This window comes from Perca flavescens, chromosome 5 (assembly GCF_004354835.1).
Source record: "Perca flavescens isolate YP-PL-M2 chromosome 5, PFLA_1.0, whole genome shotgun sequence".
Classification (NCBI taxonomy): Eukaryota; Metazoa; Chordata; class Actinopteri; order Perciformes; family Percidae; genus Perca; species Perca flavescens.
Window position 1 is genome coordinate 2,822,206 of NC_041335.1, and position 22,828 is coordinate 2,845,033.

General features: G+C 41.3%; 1 protein-coding gene across 3 annotated transcripts in view; it reads left to right on the forward strand.

Annotated features, from left to right (window-relative positions):
- The window catches only part of zdhhc8b (zDHHC palmitoyltransferase 8b), a 78,956-nt gene extending 59,488 nt beyond the window's left edge, over positions 1-19,468 (forward strand). For all 3 annotated transcript variants that reach the window (XM_028577898.1, XM_028577900.1, XM_028577899.1), the window contains exons 2-11: positions 1,445-1,566; positions 7,269-7,426; positions 9,717-9,889; positions 10,746-10,848; positions 11,345-11,436; positions 14,290-14,422; positions 15,684-15,789; positions 16,784-16,890; positions 17,260-18,311; positions 19,070-19,468. In XM_028577898.1, the coding sequence (XP_028433699.1) occupies positions 1,445-1,566; positions 7,269-7,426; positions 9,717-9,889; positions 10,746-10,848; positions 11,345-11,436; positions 14,290-14,422; positions 15,684-15,789; positions 16,784-16,890; positions 17,260-18,311; positions 19,070-19,202 (2,179 nt within the window). In that variant the 3' untranslated portion in view covers positions 19,203-19,468. The remainder of the gene's footprint in view (positions 1-1,444; positions 1,567-7,268; positions 7,427-9,716; positions 9,890-10,745; positions 10,849-11,344; positions 11,437-14,289; positions 14,423-15,683; positions 15,790-16,783; positions 16,891-17,259; positions 18,312-19,069) is intronic.
- The last annotated feature ends 3,360 nt before the right edge of the window (positions 19,469-22,828 follow it).

The following is a 22,828-nucleotide window of genomic DNA, read 5'->3' on the forward strand; positions in this document are numbered from 1 at the left end:
TGTGACAGGCCACCTCGTCCCCATTAGCGTTTCTCTATTCTCTGTTAGTGGCTCCCTCCACGTCACGGCTCTGAATAATTCAACAAAGCAAAAGAGGACTGGTGGAGCGCAAGAGGAGCTATAGATTGAAGATGATCTCAGGGCACGGGTACCAGGAAATTGCCTTTTCGACGTCAGAATAATCTGTAGAGGAGTGCTTGAATGGTGTGTATCTATGAGGTGTGCAGAAGTGGCCGTGGGTGTGTTAGTCATCATTATGCCGGGAGTGCTGGAAACGCAAGTGAAAGTGAGGGTCTCTCTTTGAAACACCTTTGTCCCTCTCTTGCAACATACTTTATTCATTCATAAATTCTCTCTGTGAGTCTCTGACCTGCAGGATCTTTGCAGTGTGCCTAAACACGTCTTCATTTTAACGGTGTTTCATCTCTGCAGAGACAAGAACACGCTGAATGATAGCGCCTTAGGAGGTACACAGTGTCTTGACATTTGAGTCTGTGTGATTGAGCAGGGCTGTGGGTGTGATTCAGGTGTCTGTCTCCACAGTTGAATATTTCACAGTGCTGACTAAGTTATGACTTGCAGGCAGTGGAGAAGGTCATTCTTGACGCAAAGTGTTGGTGGAATTTAAAGGAGACGTTGCAGTGGGTGTCGCCCTGTGTCACGGGGGGGGGGGGGTAAACAATTTAATAACATAACTAATAACACTGGTTGGACTGTTCATCTCTGTTTCAGACTGATACCTCCGGTTCAGGCTGGTCCTCATCCTCAACACGGGCCTTTTTCAGTCGCAGAAAATACTTTTCAATACTCATCTGGATTGAAGCAGCAAACATTCAGCACAAGAGTAAAAAATGACATAACATTATTTATAATAAGTTTCTTTGATTCACAGCTGCTATATAGTGTTTTGACAACGATAACCCAACTGCATTTTACCGCAAACTTGTGACTAGTTAACTTTCTAAAGCAGGCACAATCGCTTACTTGCTAAGAGTCGGGTCGGTGATTGTGAATGTGTGATTGTGTAAAGGTGTTCATGAGATAGATACCAACCTTTCGTGAACTTATGAATTTCGCCAGCCGTATTCTCTCCTTGATGGAGACAGACGCTGTGTGCACCGTGGGCTCGATGGTGTTTTAAGCCTCTAACGTCGCCTTACAGGCAGCTTACCTTCGTGTTTTAAATAGCGTTTAAAAAAAAAACAATAACGAAACGCAATGTGCGGCGGCCGGTGTTGATAGTGCGGCGCACCGCCACACCGTAGTCGATGTGTAGGAAACACTGCATGGTCAGGGAATCGTCATTAATGCTGAGACTAGAACAGAAAATCACACCTATGATAAAAATGTGACGGTGTTTAAATGTGTGTGACTATAAGTGCCACATGATAGATTTAGAAATAAAATCCTAATCTCTGTCCCGTTTTTAAATGTGTGTATCTAGGTGCCCCTGGTTGACGAAGGTGATCTCTCCCGCTGTGCCCCTCTACAATGGCCTGGTCTTCCTCTTCGTCTTGGCCAACTTCAGCTTGGCAACCTTCATGGACCCTGGTGTTTACCCCAGAGGTTTGTATGCATGCCTCTTAGTGTGCAAATGAGTTTAAGTTTAAGTTTGATGACACTAAATCATCTGACACAACATCTAAACACTAAATCATCTGACACAACATCTAAACACTAAATCATCTGACACAACATCTCTTCCGACTGCACCTTGGCTAAGATGATGGTTATAAAAAAAAAAGAAATGCACTTACATGTGGCTCTTTGTAGTTTGGCTTATTTGAAGCTAATGTACTTCTATGTGATTCTTGCTGTTCTGAGTTTGTACCTACCTTCATGGTTGAATGCACTTACTGGGAGTCGCTTTGGATCAAAGTGTCAGTGAAATGAAATGTGATGGTGATGGTGCAAATGCTGTTCCTATATCTTACAGATACAGATATACAGAATTCTGGGGGAAAAAAAAACATTAATACGTGCAATTTTTATCTTTATGTTTATTTATCTTTATTTTTATCTTGACAGCTAAAAATAATAGCATCTGTCATAATGTATGTGCACACAAGTTAGAGTAATGTTTCCTCCCTGTTGAGTCGTCATGTAGAGGGTACACCTTTAATAGCACCAGATTTATCAGAGCAGCGATGCTACCCAACGTCTCAGGACTCTATTTTCCGCTTTACAGCCCGTAACAGTCAACATGTCCCACAGGCAGTATCTCTCGGCTGCTTGGCCTGTCAAACAAGCTGCACTGACTTATGCTCCTGATGGAGGCCTCTTGACCTTAGTTCTATCCTCTGGGTTAAGTAATGATGATTGAATTCATCCTCGGGATGTTTGTAATTTGCTTGTAAATGATAAGCACCTGTCTTCCACCTGCCCATAAAGGTGTAATAATCATTAGGTAATCTGGTTCCAGAGGTGACAGTGGCCTTGCTGGGTTTTCTAGACCACTGAGGGAGGGGGAGCTTTCTAAGCTCTTTGTGTTATATCTCACAGGCTGCAGACCAACTGTAAAGTTTTAATACAAAAAAATGAAGAACTGACATAGCCGTTGAATGGCATCTGCTTAGAGAATCACTCCCGTCATTTAGATTGTAAAAGTGAGAATGAAAGGTTGGTGTGTATTAAGGATTTGTTTCCCCCCATTAAGGTCATTGATGCATGGCGCGGACATTTATTATCATTTTCCTTTTGGGGGAAACTGCAAAATGAGGTAATGGACAGATGAGAGAGATGGCTGTGGCTAATAAGGCTGCACAGTTACAAGCATCTGGGTGCCATTGCAAATTGCAGAACTCAGTAAGTGACATTTTCAGTTTCCCTGCTAGTTAAAAGGTGTATTGACCTTATGCAGGATCTAAAGGCCTCTCCGCATAAGCAATTAGGTTTTCATAGAATGTGTGTATTTCTTTTCATTTTCCTGTCATAAGAGTGGGATTTTTGCATGTCTTATGTGGTCAACATAAAGTAGGCTAGCACTGTTACCCACTGTGGTGTGGGAATCCAGTGATATATATATATATATATATATATATATATATATATATATATATATATATATATATATATATATATATTAGGGCTGTCAAAATTAACGCTTTAATTTTTGCGTTAATTTTTTAATATTTAACTCGTTAAAAAAAATTAACGAAATTAACGCAGCTGTGTTTGTTTACTTCATGTGGCGGCTGAGAAACGTGTCGTCGCCCCATAACAGCAGGCGGCGCTACTCTGTATTGTTGCCCAAGTAATGAAAACCGGCAGCTGATTGGACGAACGCGTCACATGGGTTTGTTTTCTCCGGAAATCCAAAGCCAGACTGTCATGGCGGCCGTTCAGAATACGATCTCATATTGTACTAAGATAGTTCACTGAAACATGTTTCTGAAAACATTTTAAGCGAGAAATAGGCCGTGCAGTTGCTGAATCTGTCTTCATTTCAGCTCAACAAAGGTCAGTTTAGAAGATTTTCGTCAGATTTTGAGAGACTCTAGTCACCTCACTCCGCTCGCCATTTCCGGGTGAGTCCCGACTGCCCTGCTGCCGACTGAACTCTCGGCTCGTTGGAGATGAACTGCGCCTCGCCTGTAAAGTAGACGAGAGCAGGCGACAGCAGCCGGGGACGGTGACAAAAATCTGCTCTCAGGTCAGACAGTTTGTAGCCGTTTCAGCAGCCTTCAGCAGGACTAAATAAGCCAAATTGTTGCTGCTGTTGTTCTGAAAGATATTAAACATTCTGCACTTAGCAGAACCTTTCCTTGTTTGGTTTTTTCTTCATATTTGCAAAGTTAAGTGATTTAGCATTTAAATATCCATTATTATAAGCTTCAGTCTCAATTTAAAAAAAACGATTAATCGCGATTAATTACAGCAAATTGTGCAATTAATTAGTTAATTTTTTTTTATCGATTGACAGCCCTAATATATATATATTATTTTTATTTTTTTAAATGTTCACTTAACTTGATTTCATCTGTAAACTGGAACATGACAGACACATGTATTTGTGTTTAATGCCAGAGGACGTTAGAAGAAAGTGTTAGCAGTAATCAATATTTTTATATTGCCAGCGTGTCGTAATGTGTGATGTAATAGGTGTTCGATAGTGACAAAGAATTCTCATGATGTCTTCCTGCTGCGTTCCTCAGTGGAAGAACAAGAACGATAATAAAAGACAATATATGATGTTGCAGTTATAGTCATTGTCAGTGATGGACTGTAACTAAGAACATTCACTCAAGTGCTGTACTTAAGTACAAATTTTAGGTACTTGTACAGCACTTTAGTGTTGTCTTTTCATGCCACTTTCTACTTCTACTCTGCTACATCTCAGAGAGAAATATTGTACTTTTTACTCCACTACATTATTCAGACAGCTTCAGTTACTAGTTACTTTAAATTAAGATTGTTGCACACAAAATACGATGTTTTATTATAAATGAACCTACCCAACAATATAATGTCCAGCTAAAATGATTAGACCATTAAACACTTAGTTGATTGACAGAACAGTTTGCATCGTTTCCAGTCTCTAAAATGTGAGTTTTTTTGTTGTTGTTGCATTGAGTACTTTTAATACATAACACATTAAGTGCATTTTCCTGATGATACTTACATAATTTTACTCAAGTAACATTTTCAATGCAGGACTTTTACTTGTAACAGAGTATTTTTTTACAGTGTGGTATTAGTACTTTTAAGGATCTGAATACTTCTTCCACCACTGGTCATTGTACCGTTCCTCAGCAATAGCTGTAGCTGTTGTTCGTGTCACGCTTTTTAGAACAAGACACTGAACCCTGTACTGCGTGTTACCCTAGGCAACAGCTACAGTACATATTAGCGGTGTACATATAAAAACAGTGTGGCTGAGTGCTCATTTTATTACTTATAGGTCAATGATCTGATCCCCTTTATAACCATCCATCCTGCCCAAGTGTCATCATGCCCTCACTCAGTGGGAGTTGCCCACTTCATATAGATCCACAGTTTACCCTTTCATAAGGGATCATTCTACATTCTATCCTGCACTGTTCTCTTTTACACTACCACCATTGCACACAGTCTACCTTTGCACCTTTAACTCTTTAAATTTCTGTGAGTGATTTTTATGTATGTGAGATATATGGTTTTGTTGTGTTATGGTTGTATAAGCTACTGGATGCCTACAATTTCCCTCAGGATGAATACAGTATCTATCTATCTATCTATCTATCTATCTATCTATCTATCTATGTATCTATCGTGATCAATGGCAAACACTTGTGCATGTATGCTCAGACCCGGGGTTATTATAGTTAACTAAAATTAGTTTAGACAAATATTTTTAGTAAACTTAAACTAAAACCTTTGAGAAAACCTAAAACTGAACTGAAACTATATTACCAGGTTTAAAAAAAAAAAATACAAATTTTGAACGGAAATCATTTCAGTTTTAGATTTTTTCTTTTTTTTAGCTATTCATATATCACTACTGGGAAAAAAGGGACCACATGAATTTCTGTCAACGTTTGTGACGCTGAACCACAGAAATGTAACGGACTTGACATGAGATGGCGCCGTGCCGTAATTGCTTCGCATCAGACTACTAGTGCAGAGATGAAATATTAAACATCATGGCTATTCTCCAACCAGGTATTTTGTATGTATATGTGATTACATACTTACTACTGAAACATTATTCCTGCCCCTAACAAAACAAAGAAAAACTAATGTAAAACTAAAACTAACAAAGACACTCTGATAACTAACCAAAAATTAAGAAGAAATAAATACTTCAAAAAACTATTAGAACTTTAGTGCACACACACACACACACACACACACACACACACACACACACACACACACACACACACACACACACACACGTAACGATGCTGTGGTGGGTAATACTTGCAGTAGAATTTCTCCTGCTTGTCTATGTGTCCTCAGAATGCTTCTTAATTTCAAAGAAAATGGAATTATAACAACCTCAGATGTCAATAATATTCCACCTGATCTTCGTGCAAGCAATTATTTTATCAGGGCAGGGTGTCAACGATTTCAATTCTACTTGAAGATTATTGCCATTTAACATGAATGGTGATAACAGGATTAAGCCTAAAAATGTATTGGACAAAGATTCAGACGATAAAGATGTAAGTACCTCACTCTTCTGTGCTAAAGATAATTTAAATTTTAGGCAAGAACTGAGTGTAATTGAACCAAACTGAATGTTATTTTTGAAGTGTACATGTACATTGTATGAAATAGGCCACTGCTTTGTGCATGGAGCATTTGTAGAGAAGAAGCTGTCAGGGGAGAAGCGAGCGTAACTGCTGTTTGTTTCTGTTGCTTTGGCAGGCGGTTCACCTTTAAAATCTATTTGAAGACACTTGAGCAGCCATAATAACAGAGCAATCTCTGCTTATGGAACTGGTTATTTCTGTGCTCTAGCTTTTGTTTCTCTCTTGTTTTCGCTTTCTTTTTCTGTGTGTGTGTGTGTGTGTGTGTGTGTGTGTGTGTGTGTGTGTGTGTGTGTGTGTGTGTGTGTGTGTGTGTGTGTGTGTGTGTGTGTGTGTGTGTGTGTGTGTGTGTGTGTGTGTGGCTACCTGGATCTCCCTGCAGTTATCATTGTACTGTGAAGTTATTTTCTCAGGTCGGAGCTCCGTGTAGATGCTTTGAAAGTGCCCTTTGAAGATATATTTTATTTTTCACTGCAGCTCCAAAGCAAAAAGCTCTGAGTCGCAGGAAAGTAGCACCATGTACAAAGCTTCTCATTAACAGTTTGATTGACTGCAGAGTCGCACCAAGGCTGGTGGGGAAAGCCACTTGTAGTCTTATAAACTGTACTTTACAGATTATGGGTGCAGTTACATGTCTAAACTACGCACTATAGCTTTAATTCCCATTCAATTCTTTTTTTTTTTGATAAACCATTCTGATAATGTCTAAACCAAACTGCTTCTGTTATACATATATATGATTCACAGCGTGCTTGTTAATCAGTCTTAATGCTAAAAGCAGAATGAATAGGTCACGTCTATAAAAATGTGCATTTCTCTCAGTGTTTGCTCTCTCTGCAGACAGCTAACAGCGGGGGTGAGCTTCATTTAAGGTGCTCCCCTGTTGTCCCTGTCAAATGGAATCATAAATCAAAACTATGCTTTGCTCTGTGTTTGGGTTTGTTTTTCTCACACTCCACCATATGCATATGTGCCTTGTTAATGTGTCTCCATGTCTCTGTGTGTGTGTGTCTCCGTGTGTGTGTTTCCCCACAGCGGACGAGGACGAGGACAAGGACGATGATTTCCGAGCGCCGCTCTACAAGAACGTGGAGATCAAGGGCATTCAGGTCCGGATGAAGTGGTGCGCCACCTGTCACTTCTACAGGCCGCCTCGCTGCTCGCACTGCAGCGTCTGTGACAACTGTGTGGAGGTGTGTGTGTATGTGTGAATACTAATGTGCAAACAGAGAGACTGTATGTTCAGTATACATACAGGCACTGAAATCTAAATATGCATCTTTTAGACCAATAGATTAGCTTTTTATCAACAATCTGACACTGTTCTGTTAGCATTTGACATGTTTGAAATGTTATCAGATGCAGTTTGTATGTACAGAGTACATATGTTTGTAGCTTAAATCCATTCAGAATGATTCCCTATCCTGCCAAGTATTAAAATCTGAGACAAATGCTGAATATATATAAATAATTTCTAAATATCTGTGTTTTTTGGCAAAAGAAGAAAACCTCATTAAAATCATAATTACCAGCATAAATATCCGCTTTTGGCAGCTTCAACCATAAAATACTGTTATAAGTATTAGCTCTCAAATTCTCACTTTGGCCTTACAAATGCGCACACACAAACACACACACACACACACACATCCATCAAGACATTAACACACATCTACACACAGGGTGCAGAATTAATTCCTGCTCCCTGTTTCCTTTAAAAAAAAGTGAGTGTTTGACTTTTTGAGTGTTTTTAAGAACCTGGTTAAGAATATTTAATGAGGATGTAAATTATTATTTACACATCGACTGATGAAAGTAGGGCAACCAGAGAATCTCTCACCCTTAATCAGTACACCGTATTGGATGTTTATTGGAGTTAAAGGTCCCATATTCTGCTCATTTTCAGGTTCATACTTATGTTTTGGGTTTCTACTAGAACATGTTTACATGCTTTAATGTTCAAAAAACATTAAAAAAAATTTCACGCTGTCTGTCTGAATATACCTGTATTCACTGTCTGTCTGAAAGGCTCTGTTGTAGCACCTGTCTCTTTATGCCGCCCCCCAACCCCCCTACCAAAAAAAGCACAGTCTTCTCTGATTGGTCAGCATTTCCAGGTCTTCTGTATATGTGCTCTCTGAGTCTCTGCACTGTCATTGCCCCCTGTAGAATGACTGTAGCGGCACTTTCTACCTATATACAGTATAGTTGTGACATCACAACCGTACAGATATACTGACGACTCGTTTTAAGGCACCTTTTCTGAATACAGGCCGTGTGCATTTCTCTGTGGATTGAGCGTTTTGATACTTTTTACTTTTTATATAGCACCTCAAACTACTTTATAATCAAAAAAATAACATAGAAATTTCCCTTTTTACAATACGGAACCTTTAGACTTAGACTTAGAAAACTTTAATGTCCCCGAGAGGCAATTAGTTGAACAGTACAGGCATATTGACACATAATCCACGACACAAACATTGAACCAGACATCTACAGCGCTATTTATCTAACACATAACATACACACATCAATAAATAGAATACAGTAAAAAGGAGTATGTTGCACTTCCTAAAAAGCCTAATGTCATAAATAAATGAAACTACTGCACAGTACTTCACATACGTATATTCCTCCTCCTGTCATCCCAACATATTTAATTGGGTTATTGCCATGGGAATGAATGAGTTTTTTTGCTCGCTTGGTTCTGAAGTTAGGGTATCTATATCTACGACCAGAAGGGAGCAACTTGAACTCCACGGCTGTATCCATGCAGACCATGTCTGCCTTCTGTGCCAATCTGGTCAGATATAGTCGGTACAGGTCTACCTGTTGCTTACCAATGATTTCCCCAATTTATTCCTATGGGTGATTTTTTAATGTCCATACCGGCATACGATACAAAAGGAGAGAATACTCTCGATAAAGGTCAGAATTTGGTTATCAACATTAAAATAATGAAGTTTCTTAAGAAAATACAAGCGTTGTTGGCCCTTTTTAAAAACAGCATCAGCACACTGATCCCCGGATAATTTATGGTCAATGATAAGACCAAGATATTTGTACTCCGTCACCATCTCTATCTCCTCTCCTCTTATCAAGAGTCGGAGTGGGTGAGGGAGCCCCACGTCTAAAATCAAAGACCAGCTCTTTGGTCTTGGACGTATTCAAATGCAACTGGGAGGCTTCACACCAGTCAGCAAATAGGACCAGAGCACGTTTTTCTCCCATACCGGAATGCTGTGAGGACTGGCCAGACCCTCCTCCACAGCGCTGTGGAGGAAGGTCTGGCAATGCGAGACTAACCTTCACCTAAACCAAAAACATTGTGTTGCCTGATTTGGTTTGCCATATTAGTCAAGGGATTTAAACTAGTCCCTTTCCAGTGATAAGATGAAGCATAAGTCACATAATGTAATGCCTTCTCGATAACTTACGTAGACTATCGAGGTGTAACTCCCTGTCTCTCTCCCCCCTCAGGACTTCGACCACCACTGTCCCTGGGTGAACAACTGCATTGGTCGGAGGAACTACCGCTACTTCTTCCTCTTCTTGCTGTCGTTGAGCATCCACATGGTGGGAGTTTTCTCCTTCGGCCTCATCTTCGTCCTCCACCACCGAGATAGACTGGCAGCCCTGCACACCACTGTCACGTATCCTTTCACTGCTGGAAATCTCACTGCTAAGCCTGCTAATTGTTTTAATAAAGTGCTCATATTATGCTTTTTGGCTTTTTCCCTTTCCTTTATTGTGTTATATATGTTTTCTGTGCACGTTATAGGTTTACAAAGTGAAAAAGCCCAAAGCCCCCCAAAGGGACTTACCATCTCCAACAGAAAACACTGTTCACAAACTGCTCCAAACAGCTCTATTGTAGTCCAGCCTTTACTTCAGAGACAAACGTGGTCACTTTGTAACACACGTTATAATGCTCACCTAGCTGCTAGCGTGGCACGCCCTCATACTCTCCTTCTGACTGGCTAGTAGTCCTTACCTAGCTACTAGCTCAACACACAGGGTGAAAAGAGGAGCTGCAGCCATGTGTAGTACAACAAAAATAAGGTGTTTTTGGAAAATAAACCATGTAAACCTATTCTGATATAACCTCTAAATACAATTATGAACCTGAAAATGAGCATACTGTAATATGAGCACTTTAAGTAGACAGTTTGGTCGGTTGTTTATTCAATTTTAGAGCTGCAAAGGATTAATCGATTAGTTGTCAACTATATAATTAATCGCCAACTATTTTTAGGTAATCGATTTCAGTCGTTTTTCATTCAAAAACTATTCTCACAATTCTCTCATTTCAGCTTCTTAAATATGAATATTTTCTTCACTTGTCCAACTCAATCGTTAGTTTCAACCCTATTTTATTTTGCTGAATAATGTTTCTTGAGTGGACAAAATGGCACAAGTGGTTACTTCTGCCTGAAGGAGTGGATGGAGATCTGACCGTGTTTTTGTGATCCTGTACTGTCATCGTTAATCTTTAACGTTTCTGTCCAGTCTGGTGGTGATGTGTATAGCGGGCCTTTTCTTTATTCCAGTCATGGGACTCACAGGTTTCCATATGGTGCTTGTTGCCCGAGGGCGAACAACCAATGAACAGGTGAGTGCAGGAGCTTGCTGACGTGCTTGTTCTGAACGAAAACACAAAGATATTCGCCTTTTTAATTACGCGGCGAAAAACAACAGAGCTGTGCCGCTCTGCTTCACACAGACTCAAACATTCACACCTGGAAGTGTGATGACTGTTGGCAGCCGTGCTTACTTTAGGGACCCTTTGAAATAGTTGTAAAAAATCTTGACAAGCAAACCTCTGGTTACCACAGTGCATTACTGGCACATACGGTAGTAAAATACAGAGCAGCTAGAGTGTGGGCAGAAATACGTTTACCTTAATAAAGATAGTAAAGACACAACACAAATGCTAATGAACAGCACAGACATCCCCATACGCAGTAATTATGTGGTGCTTCAACAAAATGAATCACCTTCTTTGTATTCAAGCACTGGACCTCTGTGTGTACAGGTACGTGTGTGTGTGTGTGTGTACTGTGGCCTTCTTTTGCTGCCTACTCTTAACAAGGCGTTGTGTTCCTCAGGTGACGGGCAAGTTTCGTGGAGGAGTAAATCCCTTCACCAGGGGTTGCTGTGGTAACGTGGAGTATGTCTTATGTAGTCCCCTGGCACCTAGGTAAGATGCTTTGTTATGCTGCATGTGTGAGTGGGTACACAGTAGCTGCTTTTCAGGGTTTTTTTTCTATCCGTAGCCTACACATTTTAATGAATAGTGCTGTATTTATGTACTTGAGAGAATATGTTTGTGTATGGTTATGCATTTCAAGGTTCTGTATTTGTCATGTGTGCAACGATAACCGAAGTAGTCGTTGGCCTCATGCAACTCCAACTATGCTCATTAAATAACTCAAAAAAACACAAGTAAGTAAAAACAAAATCTGAGACAAAAAGAAAACAAATAGTGCAAGTTAAGATGTAAGGTGGAGTATAATTATTTAATAAATAGGGATGTAATGATTCAATACGATTCACGATTTTAAGTTCACGATACAATTTTCTCACGATTTATTTAACAGAATGAGTTGCAGACAAATGACTGAAACATATTCCTTTATTTATATAAACTGTGCAAAACAGCAGATGTGTCCTCTTATCAAATGTGCAAATGAAATTTTATTTTATATTAAAAATTGTATTCATGTATTTAATTTTTAGATGTTTGTTGGGCTTTTTTGGCCTTTATTCGATACGACAGCATAAGACATGAAAGGGGGAGACAAAGGGGGATGACATGCAGCAAAGGGCTGCGGGTTGGAATCAACCCGGGCTGCTGTGGTAAGGACTGAGCCTTAGTACATGGGGCGCACGCTCAACCAGGTGAGCTACCAGGGCGCTCCCAAATAATAAATCCCACATCAAAACAATTAAATAAAATCTCTTCAAACAAATAAACTAGGAACATGTAGTGTCGTCTGAAGTCAAACAAGTGGAATCAAATGAACATTAAGCCCTAAGCCGTTTCAAAAATGCATCGCGATTCAGTTTTGATCTCAACCGGTTGTAATCTTTACATATTTTTATGGATTTTAACGATGCATCGTTACATCCCTAATAATAAATTAATTTGTGTAGACAGTATTGCAATAACTAAGACTGAATGTAACAAGGAATGTAGTAATGTATGCATAATGATATAATATAATACAATATAATATAATATAATATGATATATATATATATATATATATATATATGTGTGTGTGTGTGTGTGTGTGTGTGTATATATATATATATATATATATATATATATATATATACAGAAGTTCAAACATTTCTTAAGTAAAATGTATATTGCATATGCATGTGTACTGGTTATGGCCCATCAAAGCCTGTAGCATCCAAGCCTTAGTACCATTGCAGCACCATGTAACTTTTTTTTTAATAACACACATACCTTGTACCTATGTATGTGTGTGTGTGTGTGTGTGTGTGTGTTTGTGTGTGTGAGTGTGTGCATGCTCTGAGGTGGTTGGGGAGGTGTGTATTGCCTGAAAGCAGCCAGCAACCCTGGGGGAAGGCAGATGGCTGAGGGAATTGAATCACTCTGTAGAACAACATTTAATGGGAAACAGAGCACAGAGCTAGTCAACACACAGCATCGCTAAAAGCCCCAACACCAGTTTTACAACCTATAGGGATGAGTTCCATTCCATAAAAATCAACAGTGTGACTGCAGAGAGAAAACATCAGGTGGGGGTGAAACGCTGGGTTACAAGTGTCTGCCGTTAAGTTGTTGCACAGTGCCTAGTGGAAGGTTTTTGATTTAGTGAGCCATTGACTCAAAGCATGTTGGACCAGACTGTTAAGTCACATTCATTTAGCAGCATTGTTTGTTTTTTATGTAGGGGTTGATTACTTGAAATCTATAAAGACTGCTTGGAAAATAAACCACAGGTTTTACTCCCCAAGCTTCCATCCACTCCATTAAAAATTAAAGAAATTACACTGAGAGCCCTAAGTAAAAATAAAAAAAACCTGTGAGACTCACTGAAATGCTCACAGTTTCTATCAGGATGTTGTGTTTTAAACTTTGTAACCAGCCAAATGGGATTACTCAAAGTGATTCTCTAATTTCACCTTTGTATTCTGCCCTGTATATCTCAGGAAGGCCAACATGGGTTCATAGTGGAGTACAAGGTGCAGTATATCAAGTTGGAGAGGAGTACTGAAATAACATTAGTAATGTTAGCTGTTTTTGTGTACATTTCCATATGTTTTATTTATGGATGTACATACATATACAGTACATAAATCAGGTAATATATCTGAATATTTATTCAGAAATAATTTATTGATTCGGTATTGAGCTACATATAGTACTGAGTGTCAAACAGATCACTGTTGTAAGAGTTCAAGTCTAACTTTCTGCACGTAAACACAGAGCATTTCTAATCTAGAAATAAAGATTACATTCTAAAGATTCAGGGTGCAGTGAGGCTAGAATAAGAAGAGCTTTCTGAAACATGAATTCAGTTTGCAGCAAATGTTTTCTCTACAGTGCAGTGGGCAAGAAGACAAAGCTAGTGCCCCCCTCCTTTGCATGTGTGGTGTATACTTTGACGTGAAGTACTGTAATAGTACATTATTGTGTGCTGGTTCGGCTGTGTTACCTGGTTTCTGTATCACTAAACATTTCAAATGTAAATGGCAATGCCGACTGACAAACTATACAAACAAATTATGAATTGGGAAAGTACTGCGGCGATAAAGAATCTGTGTTTTCATGTCTGCTGTCCTTTTTTTTTTTTTTTTTAAGATAATTTTTTGGGGCATTTTAGACCTTTATTTGTATAGGACAGCTTAGACTTGAAAGGGGAGAGAGAGGGGGAATGACATGCAGCAAAGGGCTGCAGGTCAGAGTTGAACCCGCGGCCATTGCGTTAAGGAGTAAACTTCTACACATGGGCGCCTGCTCTACCAGGTGAGCTAACCAGGCAGCCAACTGCTGTCCTTTTTTTTTTTTATGCAGGTACACATCGGACCCCAGGAAAAAGCCCAATGTCAAAATTCAGCCCCCATTTATCAGACCTGACCTGTCGGAGAGGCAGATCACTATCATGATCAGCGACAACGGCATCCACAGCACCATCATCAGCTCCAAGGTCAGCTTTTCCACAGTCACTACAAAGCTTTTTTTTCTGTTATTTCCCTGTCACGCCTTCTTCTGCAGGGGTGTAACCATCTTCTCTTTCTTTATTCCCATAGTTTCATGTCATATTCCAATTTTCTATTTAAATACTGAGGCTCATACTTAAGGCAGCATATAAAAGGATACAGTAGCTCACTAAAGTCAGATATATTTCATGTTCTAAAGCAGAATATTATTAGACACTTGACACAATGTTAACAATTTAGAGGCCATAGCCATTGGTTTCAATTCCTGCTATTTATTTTGAAAATCAACTTGCAGAGAATTGGAAATTGTTTGTAGGTTATTCATGGTCCTTTAAGGAGGCATAGCAGATTTAGTCTGTACCTGTTAAATACATAATCTCATCAGCTTTAAGCACAAAGAGGGGCTCCAGTGAATAGAGCGCCCTTATCCCTTTAATGGTAACCCTTTAGATTAAATTATTTTCTGATGTTCGGGTTTGGTCAGTGACATCTTTTCTGCAAACTGAGAAATTCAGTGAGTGAAATAGAAAATTGGGGATGTCCAAGAATTTTACACATCAAAGTCTGTTTACAGGTCTTGGGGAGGACTACTGCATATGTCAAAAAGCTGTATAAATCCTTTAGTGGTTCCGGAGGGAGCTGCATGAAGTCTGATAAATTGCCTCGTTGACTGAAGGCTACATGAAAAATGTAAAAACAAATCTTGGGGTGTGGAGTTAGAAAGCAGTGAGCCTACAAGACCTCTGTAGCCCGCTCCTCGAACTCTGCTTGAGGCAAGTGGCTCGAGACTACATTAGCTGCTACTAGCATAACACACCGCAAATCACTGAATTAACTGTCGGCAGACGAGTTGCATTGTGGACAATGTAGGCGTCAGGAAAAAGACTGTGTGAATAAAACAAATTGCTGTTTCTGCTGCATGGATATTAGTTTTACACCGTGTGCAATGCTTAATAAGTTGAGTACTCGTTTCTTTTTTTTTAACACATTAATGAGCTATTGAGAAAAAATACTTAATCCAACACTGATATAATTTCATCATTTCCACTCCATTACCCACAAAAGAAAAAAGAAAAATGAAGCTCAAGTAGAGCATCTGCCTAGTGCAGCTTAGCTACCCTACAACCGTCTGTGAGAGTTGGTGCATCCCTAGCTCGAACACATGCTCTTCTCCATTTCATCTGCTGTTCCCCCACCTGTTCTGGATGCTTGTAACACCCTGCTCCCCACCCTGCTCCCCCCCTGCAGTCCAAAAGCAGCCTGGACGGCTTGGACGAGAAAGAAACCCAGCCGCCGCTGCCACCCAAAGCTGACAGGTACAACCAGCTGAAGAGCCAGATGGCATCCAGCGAAGGTAAGAAACATGGGAATTTCTGTTTCCTGTCAGGGTGGGTGTCAAACAGCAATTCCCCAAACTCCACTCTGTACATCACCAGTGTCCCAGTGTGTGACTTGCCTCTAGTTTAGCGTGATAAATGTCTGTCCCAGTGGCAGGTCAATGGCCTTTTTTTTTTTTTTTTTTTTTTTGCCGGGCCGGAGAATAGCCGTGATTTGTAGCGAGGAGGCAAGTCCTGTTCAGTGAATCAGCATCCGATTTGTGGTACAATTGGGAAATTTCAAAGTGAATATTTGCAAAACGAATGCCCAGCTTTTTTTTGTGCTGGCGTGTAGCAATGGAGCTCTGACACATGGAGGGATGGGAGCGGAATATGGTCTAGAATCAGGACTAAGTAAATGACTGACTGGCTTTGGAAGCCATCTGTGTACATTAGGAACTGTGATATATCCTATTGTGGTGGTGGGTTTACAGCTAGGGGTGTTAATCAGTGGTGGGAATGTGTTCTTTATACTGTTGCATTCGATAGTATGAAGTGTCAATAGTAGTGTGAACGTACAACAGCAGGTTCCCTCTAGAGCATCTGGTGCATTATATCAGGGAGGGAACGCTCTCTGCTCTTCCATGGAGCACTATCACTGCCTGCTGGTACTTCTAAGTACTGCAGCCGGTCTAAATGGATTGCCTCCTTTTTTTTTAAAAAGCAAATAAGAATTTGTGGAAGAGTTCTTTGCATGTCCCTTAGAGACACATACAGAGGTTTCATGCTTTGCTCAGGGATAAGGTAGTCAGTCAAGGATAGACAGCTGTTGCATATCAGTCACAGAACGGGCTCTTACCGTCTGACTGCCCAGCCACTCCAATTTATTTTCTCTTTACTCTGATAATAGAATTCTGCTCTGAGGCCTTGTCTTTTCTCCCAGAACTGGCTTTCAATCGGAGCTTGTGTAATTGTGTGGTTTCTATTACCTGCAGTGTTAACTGTGGTCTTCTTTCTGTGTGTGTGATGTAGATAGTTCTCTTCCTGGTAAGACCCACCCTTCCACTCCAGCCATGTACAAATACAGACCGTCGTTTGGCACCATACCTAAAGTCCACTACCACACAGCTGGAGAGAAGGTAAGACATGAATTGTTTGGCACTTATGTTTGAGGTACATACTTAATGTAGTATCATTATTATGGTGCTATGATTAGTAGCTCTGCCCTAATAGCCAGGGGTTTATTGATGCTATATCGGATCTGCTAGACTGGTTGACGTAGTTAGGTTTAGGCATGAGGAGTGGGGATTGGTTAGGGTAAGAATACCAGGGTAAGCCAATCAGAGGCAGAATAAGGCGGGCCATGAGGCACGTCGTTTGACGTCGACACGACTAGTGGATCCGATCTAGCGTCTACGGTTTATTGCATGTTTCAAAAGTTGCAGTAGCAGTGGTGAAGGACATTCACATTTCCACTAAGATTTGACGTTCTGCTGTTTGCTCCTCAGATTATCATGCCAGATGAGCGGAAGACCTCGGCCATCTTGGAAGAGGGTGTCCGGGGTCATGACTACCGCTCTGAGCCGAACCTGGACCTGCCCGAGTACACCAACGCTCCCCTCCACCGCACCTTCCAGTCCTCTCCCCTCCAGCTGGACTCTGACCCCGTCAACTCCCGCTCTCTCAGCCTGAAGCAGGGGCACCGCCGGCCGGAGAAGGGCCAGCTCCCAGCCCTGCAGCCGCAGGCAGTCACCTCCACCCCGTACAAGAGCGTCTTCTCGCCCAACACGCTCTCCAACCGTAACGGCAGCTTGTCTTATGACAGCCTGCTCAATCCCAGCATCTCCCCAGCCACTGCCAGCGAGTGCATGGCCCACCGTGGTATGCCCTCCGTGGGGTTCCACTCACCCTACCTGCCCACCAAAATGTGCCACATCCGAGAACCTGAAATGCAGAGGCACCAGGTCGCCCCCACCTTCAGTCCAGTGATGCCACCCAGGGGGGTGGGCAGGCAATCCCCTCACCTGAAGGACAGGGACCCATCCCCGGTGCGCTACGACAACCTCTCCCAGACCATCATGGCCTCCATCCAGGAGCGAAAGGAGATGGAGGAGAGGGAGAAACGGCAGATAGTGCACGGGCGCTATGCTCAGGACTCTGGTGTGTTCGATGGGGGCTATGGCCTACCCCCCAATGCTTGTTACCCAGATGGGCCTCGAGGCCCCGGCTCCAGAGGCCCAACACCCCCGGCCTACGGAGGCTCCAGGGACAACCTCATGGGAGTCGGGCTGGTGAGCTACGGGCAACGAACCCCTGTGTTGCGTCATGCCGGCTCCACGCTGGGTCGTGCCCCTAGGACTTCATCCACCTCCCTGCACACAGATCACAGTAGCAGCAACAGCAGCCAGAGCAGGGCCACTTGCCCCGAGGGCCTCTATCGTTCCCCGGCCCACCAGCCCCACTCCCCTGCCATGCCCCGATCCCCCTCCTACTCCCACCAGAAACTCTCCTACATCAGTGCTCTTGAGAGGACAGACGCGCCTCGTCTAGGGGGCCCAAGGTATGAATCCTAACGCTCCCCCTGTGGGAATGCATGCATTATACTGAGCCAATGGGGACTGGTGGGCATTGAATGTATTCCCAATGGAAACCCTGCTCTGTCTGCTGGACACAGCCAGCAAATCATGGGCACTAGCGTACTAGTCCTTAACTGAGGCAACGTGTAGCATCTGTATATGGTGTATGGTATTTGTCCAACTGTTATGTCCATTTATTCATGGTTAGTACTGTCTGGTGTAAACTCTTACATGTTCTGTTCTGACTTATATGTTTTTCCTTTCTAGTAAAATATCCGTTTTTGTATTGTTTGACGAATGAATAAAGTTGTGTAACTCCTCATTTCTTTTGCATGCTTTTCACCTACTCGTCTTAACACCCCCGAGCATTTTGTCTCACTAACAAGTACACTTTCAAGGGCAACACTTTACTTGAACGTATCTACATAAGGGTGACATGACACAGTCATGAACACATGAACCCTAACTCTAACCCTAACCCTAACTTATGATAAAAACCGAATGACACTTACTAAAAGAAGTATGTCATAAACGTTTATGGTTTCTTTATAATGTTTGTCACTCTTATGTAGATAGCTTAGTGTAAAGTGTAACCCTTTCAAGTAATCATCCATATTGCTGTTTTTGTCATTTCAAACTGTCACCTAATATCAACTGTCAAGCCTCATATGTTTGGCTTGTGTTTAATCTCTTTGGCTCCTGGTGTTGAATTATGTTCCTTTTTTCCCCTCTTTCCACTCAGAGAGGCCATGAAAGTTAATGGGCAGATGGACTGCCACCCCAGTGCCCAGGGTTCCACCCTCAGCCCCAGTCGCCACAGTAACGTCAAAAAGGTGACAGGTGTTGGAGGCACCACATACGAGATATCAGTGTGAGCAGGGACATGGCATCCGCCTCCAACGACAACGAACACCCTGCTGCAAAGAGATTCTCTCGTCTGTTATTTTAGCGAAGTCTAGATAACGGCCAGTCAGGGGCACATAGCGCTCGCTGTTTTGGAGTTATTGTCCAATCAGAGGATCTGTCTGCCCTTGTGTGGGCCTGTCTAGCCAAATGCCTGTGTGCGTTTGTACCGGAAGGGTTGTTTGTCAGTTAATAACCGCTGCAGGCTGGTGTGTGTGTGTGTGTGTGTGCGTGTGTGTGCGTGCGTGTGCGTGCGTGCGTGTGCGTGCGTGTGTGTGCGTGTGTGTGTGTGCGTGTGTGTGCGTGTGTGCGCGTGTGTGCGCGTGTGTGTGCGTGTGTGTGGAGTGTCTTGTCGTTAACATTTTGTGGCTCATCATCTTGGTCGTAAGAGTGGACCGTTAATGGTATTACTGTTGTCTCTCAGCTGTGGTCATGAAGTGTACGTTGTTCCAAATGTCACACAAACCTTACTCCAGAAAGCGCTGAAGGCTCAACAAAAACACGGATAAACGGATGAATTAAACGCTGACATCCTCACTACGGACCTCTGTAGGAGACGAATGTCCTTTCCGAGTCAATTGATCTCAAAGAAGTCAAAGTGCTTCACGTTAACTTGTACTGTTCATGCCATCTCCAGCATATTGAGTTGTACAGCTTTGAGAGGCGATAAGAGGGCCAATCAATTGGATCAGCACCAACTGCATTTGCAGGCAACACCGGATGAGTGAGGTGTGAAAGGGGGATATAGAGAGGAGAAAGTCATCGTACCATGTCTGGGGGTTGCATTCCAAAGTCATTGAGAAAGACTTGCTTAATGATTAAATTCCAAAGAAATTTCTTGGGAATGAATGCAACCAGCAGAGATGCTAGTTGATATAAAATAATAAACACATGCTGAATGGCTCCTTCTTTGTCTCAGATTAATAGGGCTCGAGTAAAGCTTAGCCCCATGTATTCCCTTCACAAAAGGTGCAGTACATCATCATAGTTTGTTGTAGTGAAGCTCAGTCGGATTTCAACATGACCCTTGACACAAGTGCTGAGCGTTCTGAAAGATCAGAATACCTCATCCCAAGAGTTCTGGGGTCCGTTTCAGGAAGGAGGTTTAACAAACTCGGAGTCTAACCCTGATGTCTGAGTTGATTGACCCTGAGATGGGAAACTCGGTTCCAGAACAGCTGATAGGAGTTGGTTCAATCAACTCAGAGCAGGTTCACACGCGTGCACCACCACAATAAAAAAAAAAAAAAAAGCAGCACGAATGGAGCCATGATACCACGATTCACCATGGTAACAACCACAAACAAACGGGTCGGCAGAAATACTCATGCGCACATACAGCGAGTTAAAAAACAACAACACAGTGGCTGCTGCAAAAGAGAGAGAATTTGCGTGGGAGAAAATTGCTGCTAGAGTAAATGCATATATTCCAATATAGGCTAGAGTATCATATTTAATCATAAGCATAGCCTAATATTACTGGTGAAATGGTATTGAACCTATAATCTATTTCATTTAAGTGCAATACTGCAGGCGAAAAAGTACTATGCCTACTAATCCCACTGAGGCTGCAGCACCATCATTAACAGAATTATAATTCATAATATTTTATTTCAAAGGGTTTACATCACTTCTTTTTAATGGCTCTTACTGGTTTGTGTCCAGGGAACACTACAAAAATGTTTAAAACACGTTTTGGAGCGAGTCACACTCTTCTGACGGCGCTTTGCTACAGTGGCTTTTACTTTAAAGAAAACTGCAGTTTTCAAAAAGAAATTAATGTGACACAAATGATCTTCTGGGATATAGAGCATGCCCAAAACGGGTGACGTTAGTGATGTAAGGACGGATAAGGTTATAGGCTGCATAACAGACTGGGAAGAAAAACGATACCGCTCAAATAAGTTATCGGAAAATTAAAATGTCGAAGCTTCAATATCATCTCCCGACATATAACAGCCTGCGAAGTAAAACAGAAGTAGAGCAGCTTCTTCATCAACGGGATCGTCGACAAAAGGAAATGCCATGTTTTTAGAAAAAAAAAAACATTTTATAGTCTGCCTAATATGATTAATAAACCAACATCATTTTTTGTATTCATGCCAATAAACTGTGCTAAAATGCGCCTGATACAGACAGAATGGATGAATGAGGAAATGAAAGAGCGCTGTGTCACAGGGAGGAGACAGAGAAGAAAACCTGCTCCCGACCAGGTTAGGTTCACCGACTCAGTTACCATAGTAACTGACTGAGGTTAAATGACTCCTCTTTCTGAAACAGAAAACCCAGTTTCCCTCATCTCAGGGTTAACAAAATCTGAGTTTTCACTAAACCTGCTTTCTGAAACGGAGCCCAGAATGAGTCCAGCCCTGCACAACCAAAACAACTTCTAGTTTTAGTTTTTTCTAAAAAATAAATGAAGAACCATTGTTTCATTGTTTAGTATGTACGTTGTTAATCATAGGATTGGAACGGATGGAAAGGTGTAGAGAAATAGAGACTGGTCACCTATTCATTATTATTGTTTTTTTTTTTCTTTTCTTTTTATATAGCCAACCTTCCAAAGGCTATGTTTGATACATATTTTTTTATACAGACAATTAAGCCTGGAATGAGTGTTTTATTTTGAGTGGATTTCTTTGTTGATAAATTATAAATTCAGGTCATTATATAATGGGTCAAATCCATAAAGTAAATTTAGCTTGTTCTAATGAAGTGTAATTATGTGATTCGAGGAAGTGAAAAGTCACAATCCTTGACTAGTGAACAGTCATGTTGACTTGCTAATGTGTGCTGTGCCCAAGACAAGAATTGGGCTTTCAGTAGAGGCTGCCTTTGAGCAGTGCCATAAGTGGATACACACCCCTTTATTTTTTTAAAAGACAGTGGATGGGTGACAACGCTACTATGTCACCGTGACATCACCAAGAAGAAAAATGTTAAATCAATCAACTTGCAGCAGCTGTCTGGAACAGCTTCAGTATTATCCCCCACTTTTATTTTGCTGTTAATTAAAAAAATAAGTCTCAAAACATGTATTACTTTCGAGTAAATGAACTGATAATATCTAAGTGGAAGGTTTTTGTTCATATTTTGCACCAATAAATATGAAAAAAAAATGTCATAATTTACATGGCTGTAAAGCGGTATCTTTGGCCCAGCTACGTTTGCATGAACAATAAACCACTGTTGCCTTTTCAGAGGAAAAGCTACTTTTCATACAGAATTAAATGCAGCTTGTTGAAACACTATCGCACCCTAGGGGACAGTGAACTACCTTTAGTGTTTTGTATTGAGCAGCAAATTACAGGGGCAACTCGGACTGGGTAAACATTTTAACAGCAGAAAGTTCTGGAAGAAAGGCCAACGTACAAGGTAATAAATGATCCTACTTGATTATGAAAATACATAACTTTTTACAGGAGCTTTTTTTCTTCTCATTTCTGATTCCTTTCCCCATAGATCAGCGTAAAGGCCGTTAGCTGTGGTAGTCTTGCTTTCTGACGAGGTTGAATGTTATCAAAACTCGCTGTAGTAACCTCGTGGCTAGTATAGGGTCCCTTTTAAAAGTCTCACCCAGCTGCCTTACAATAAACAG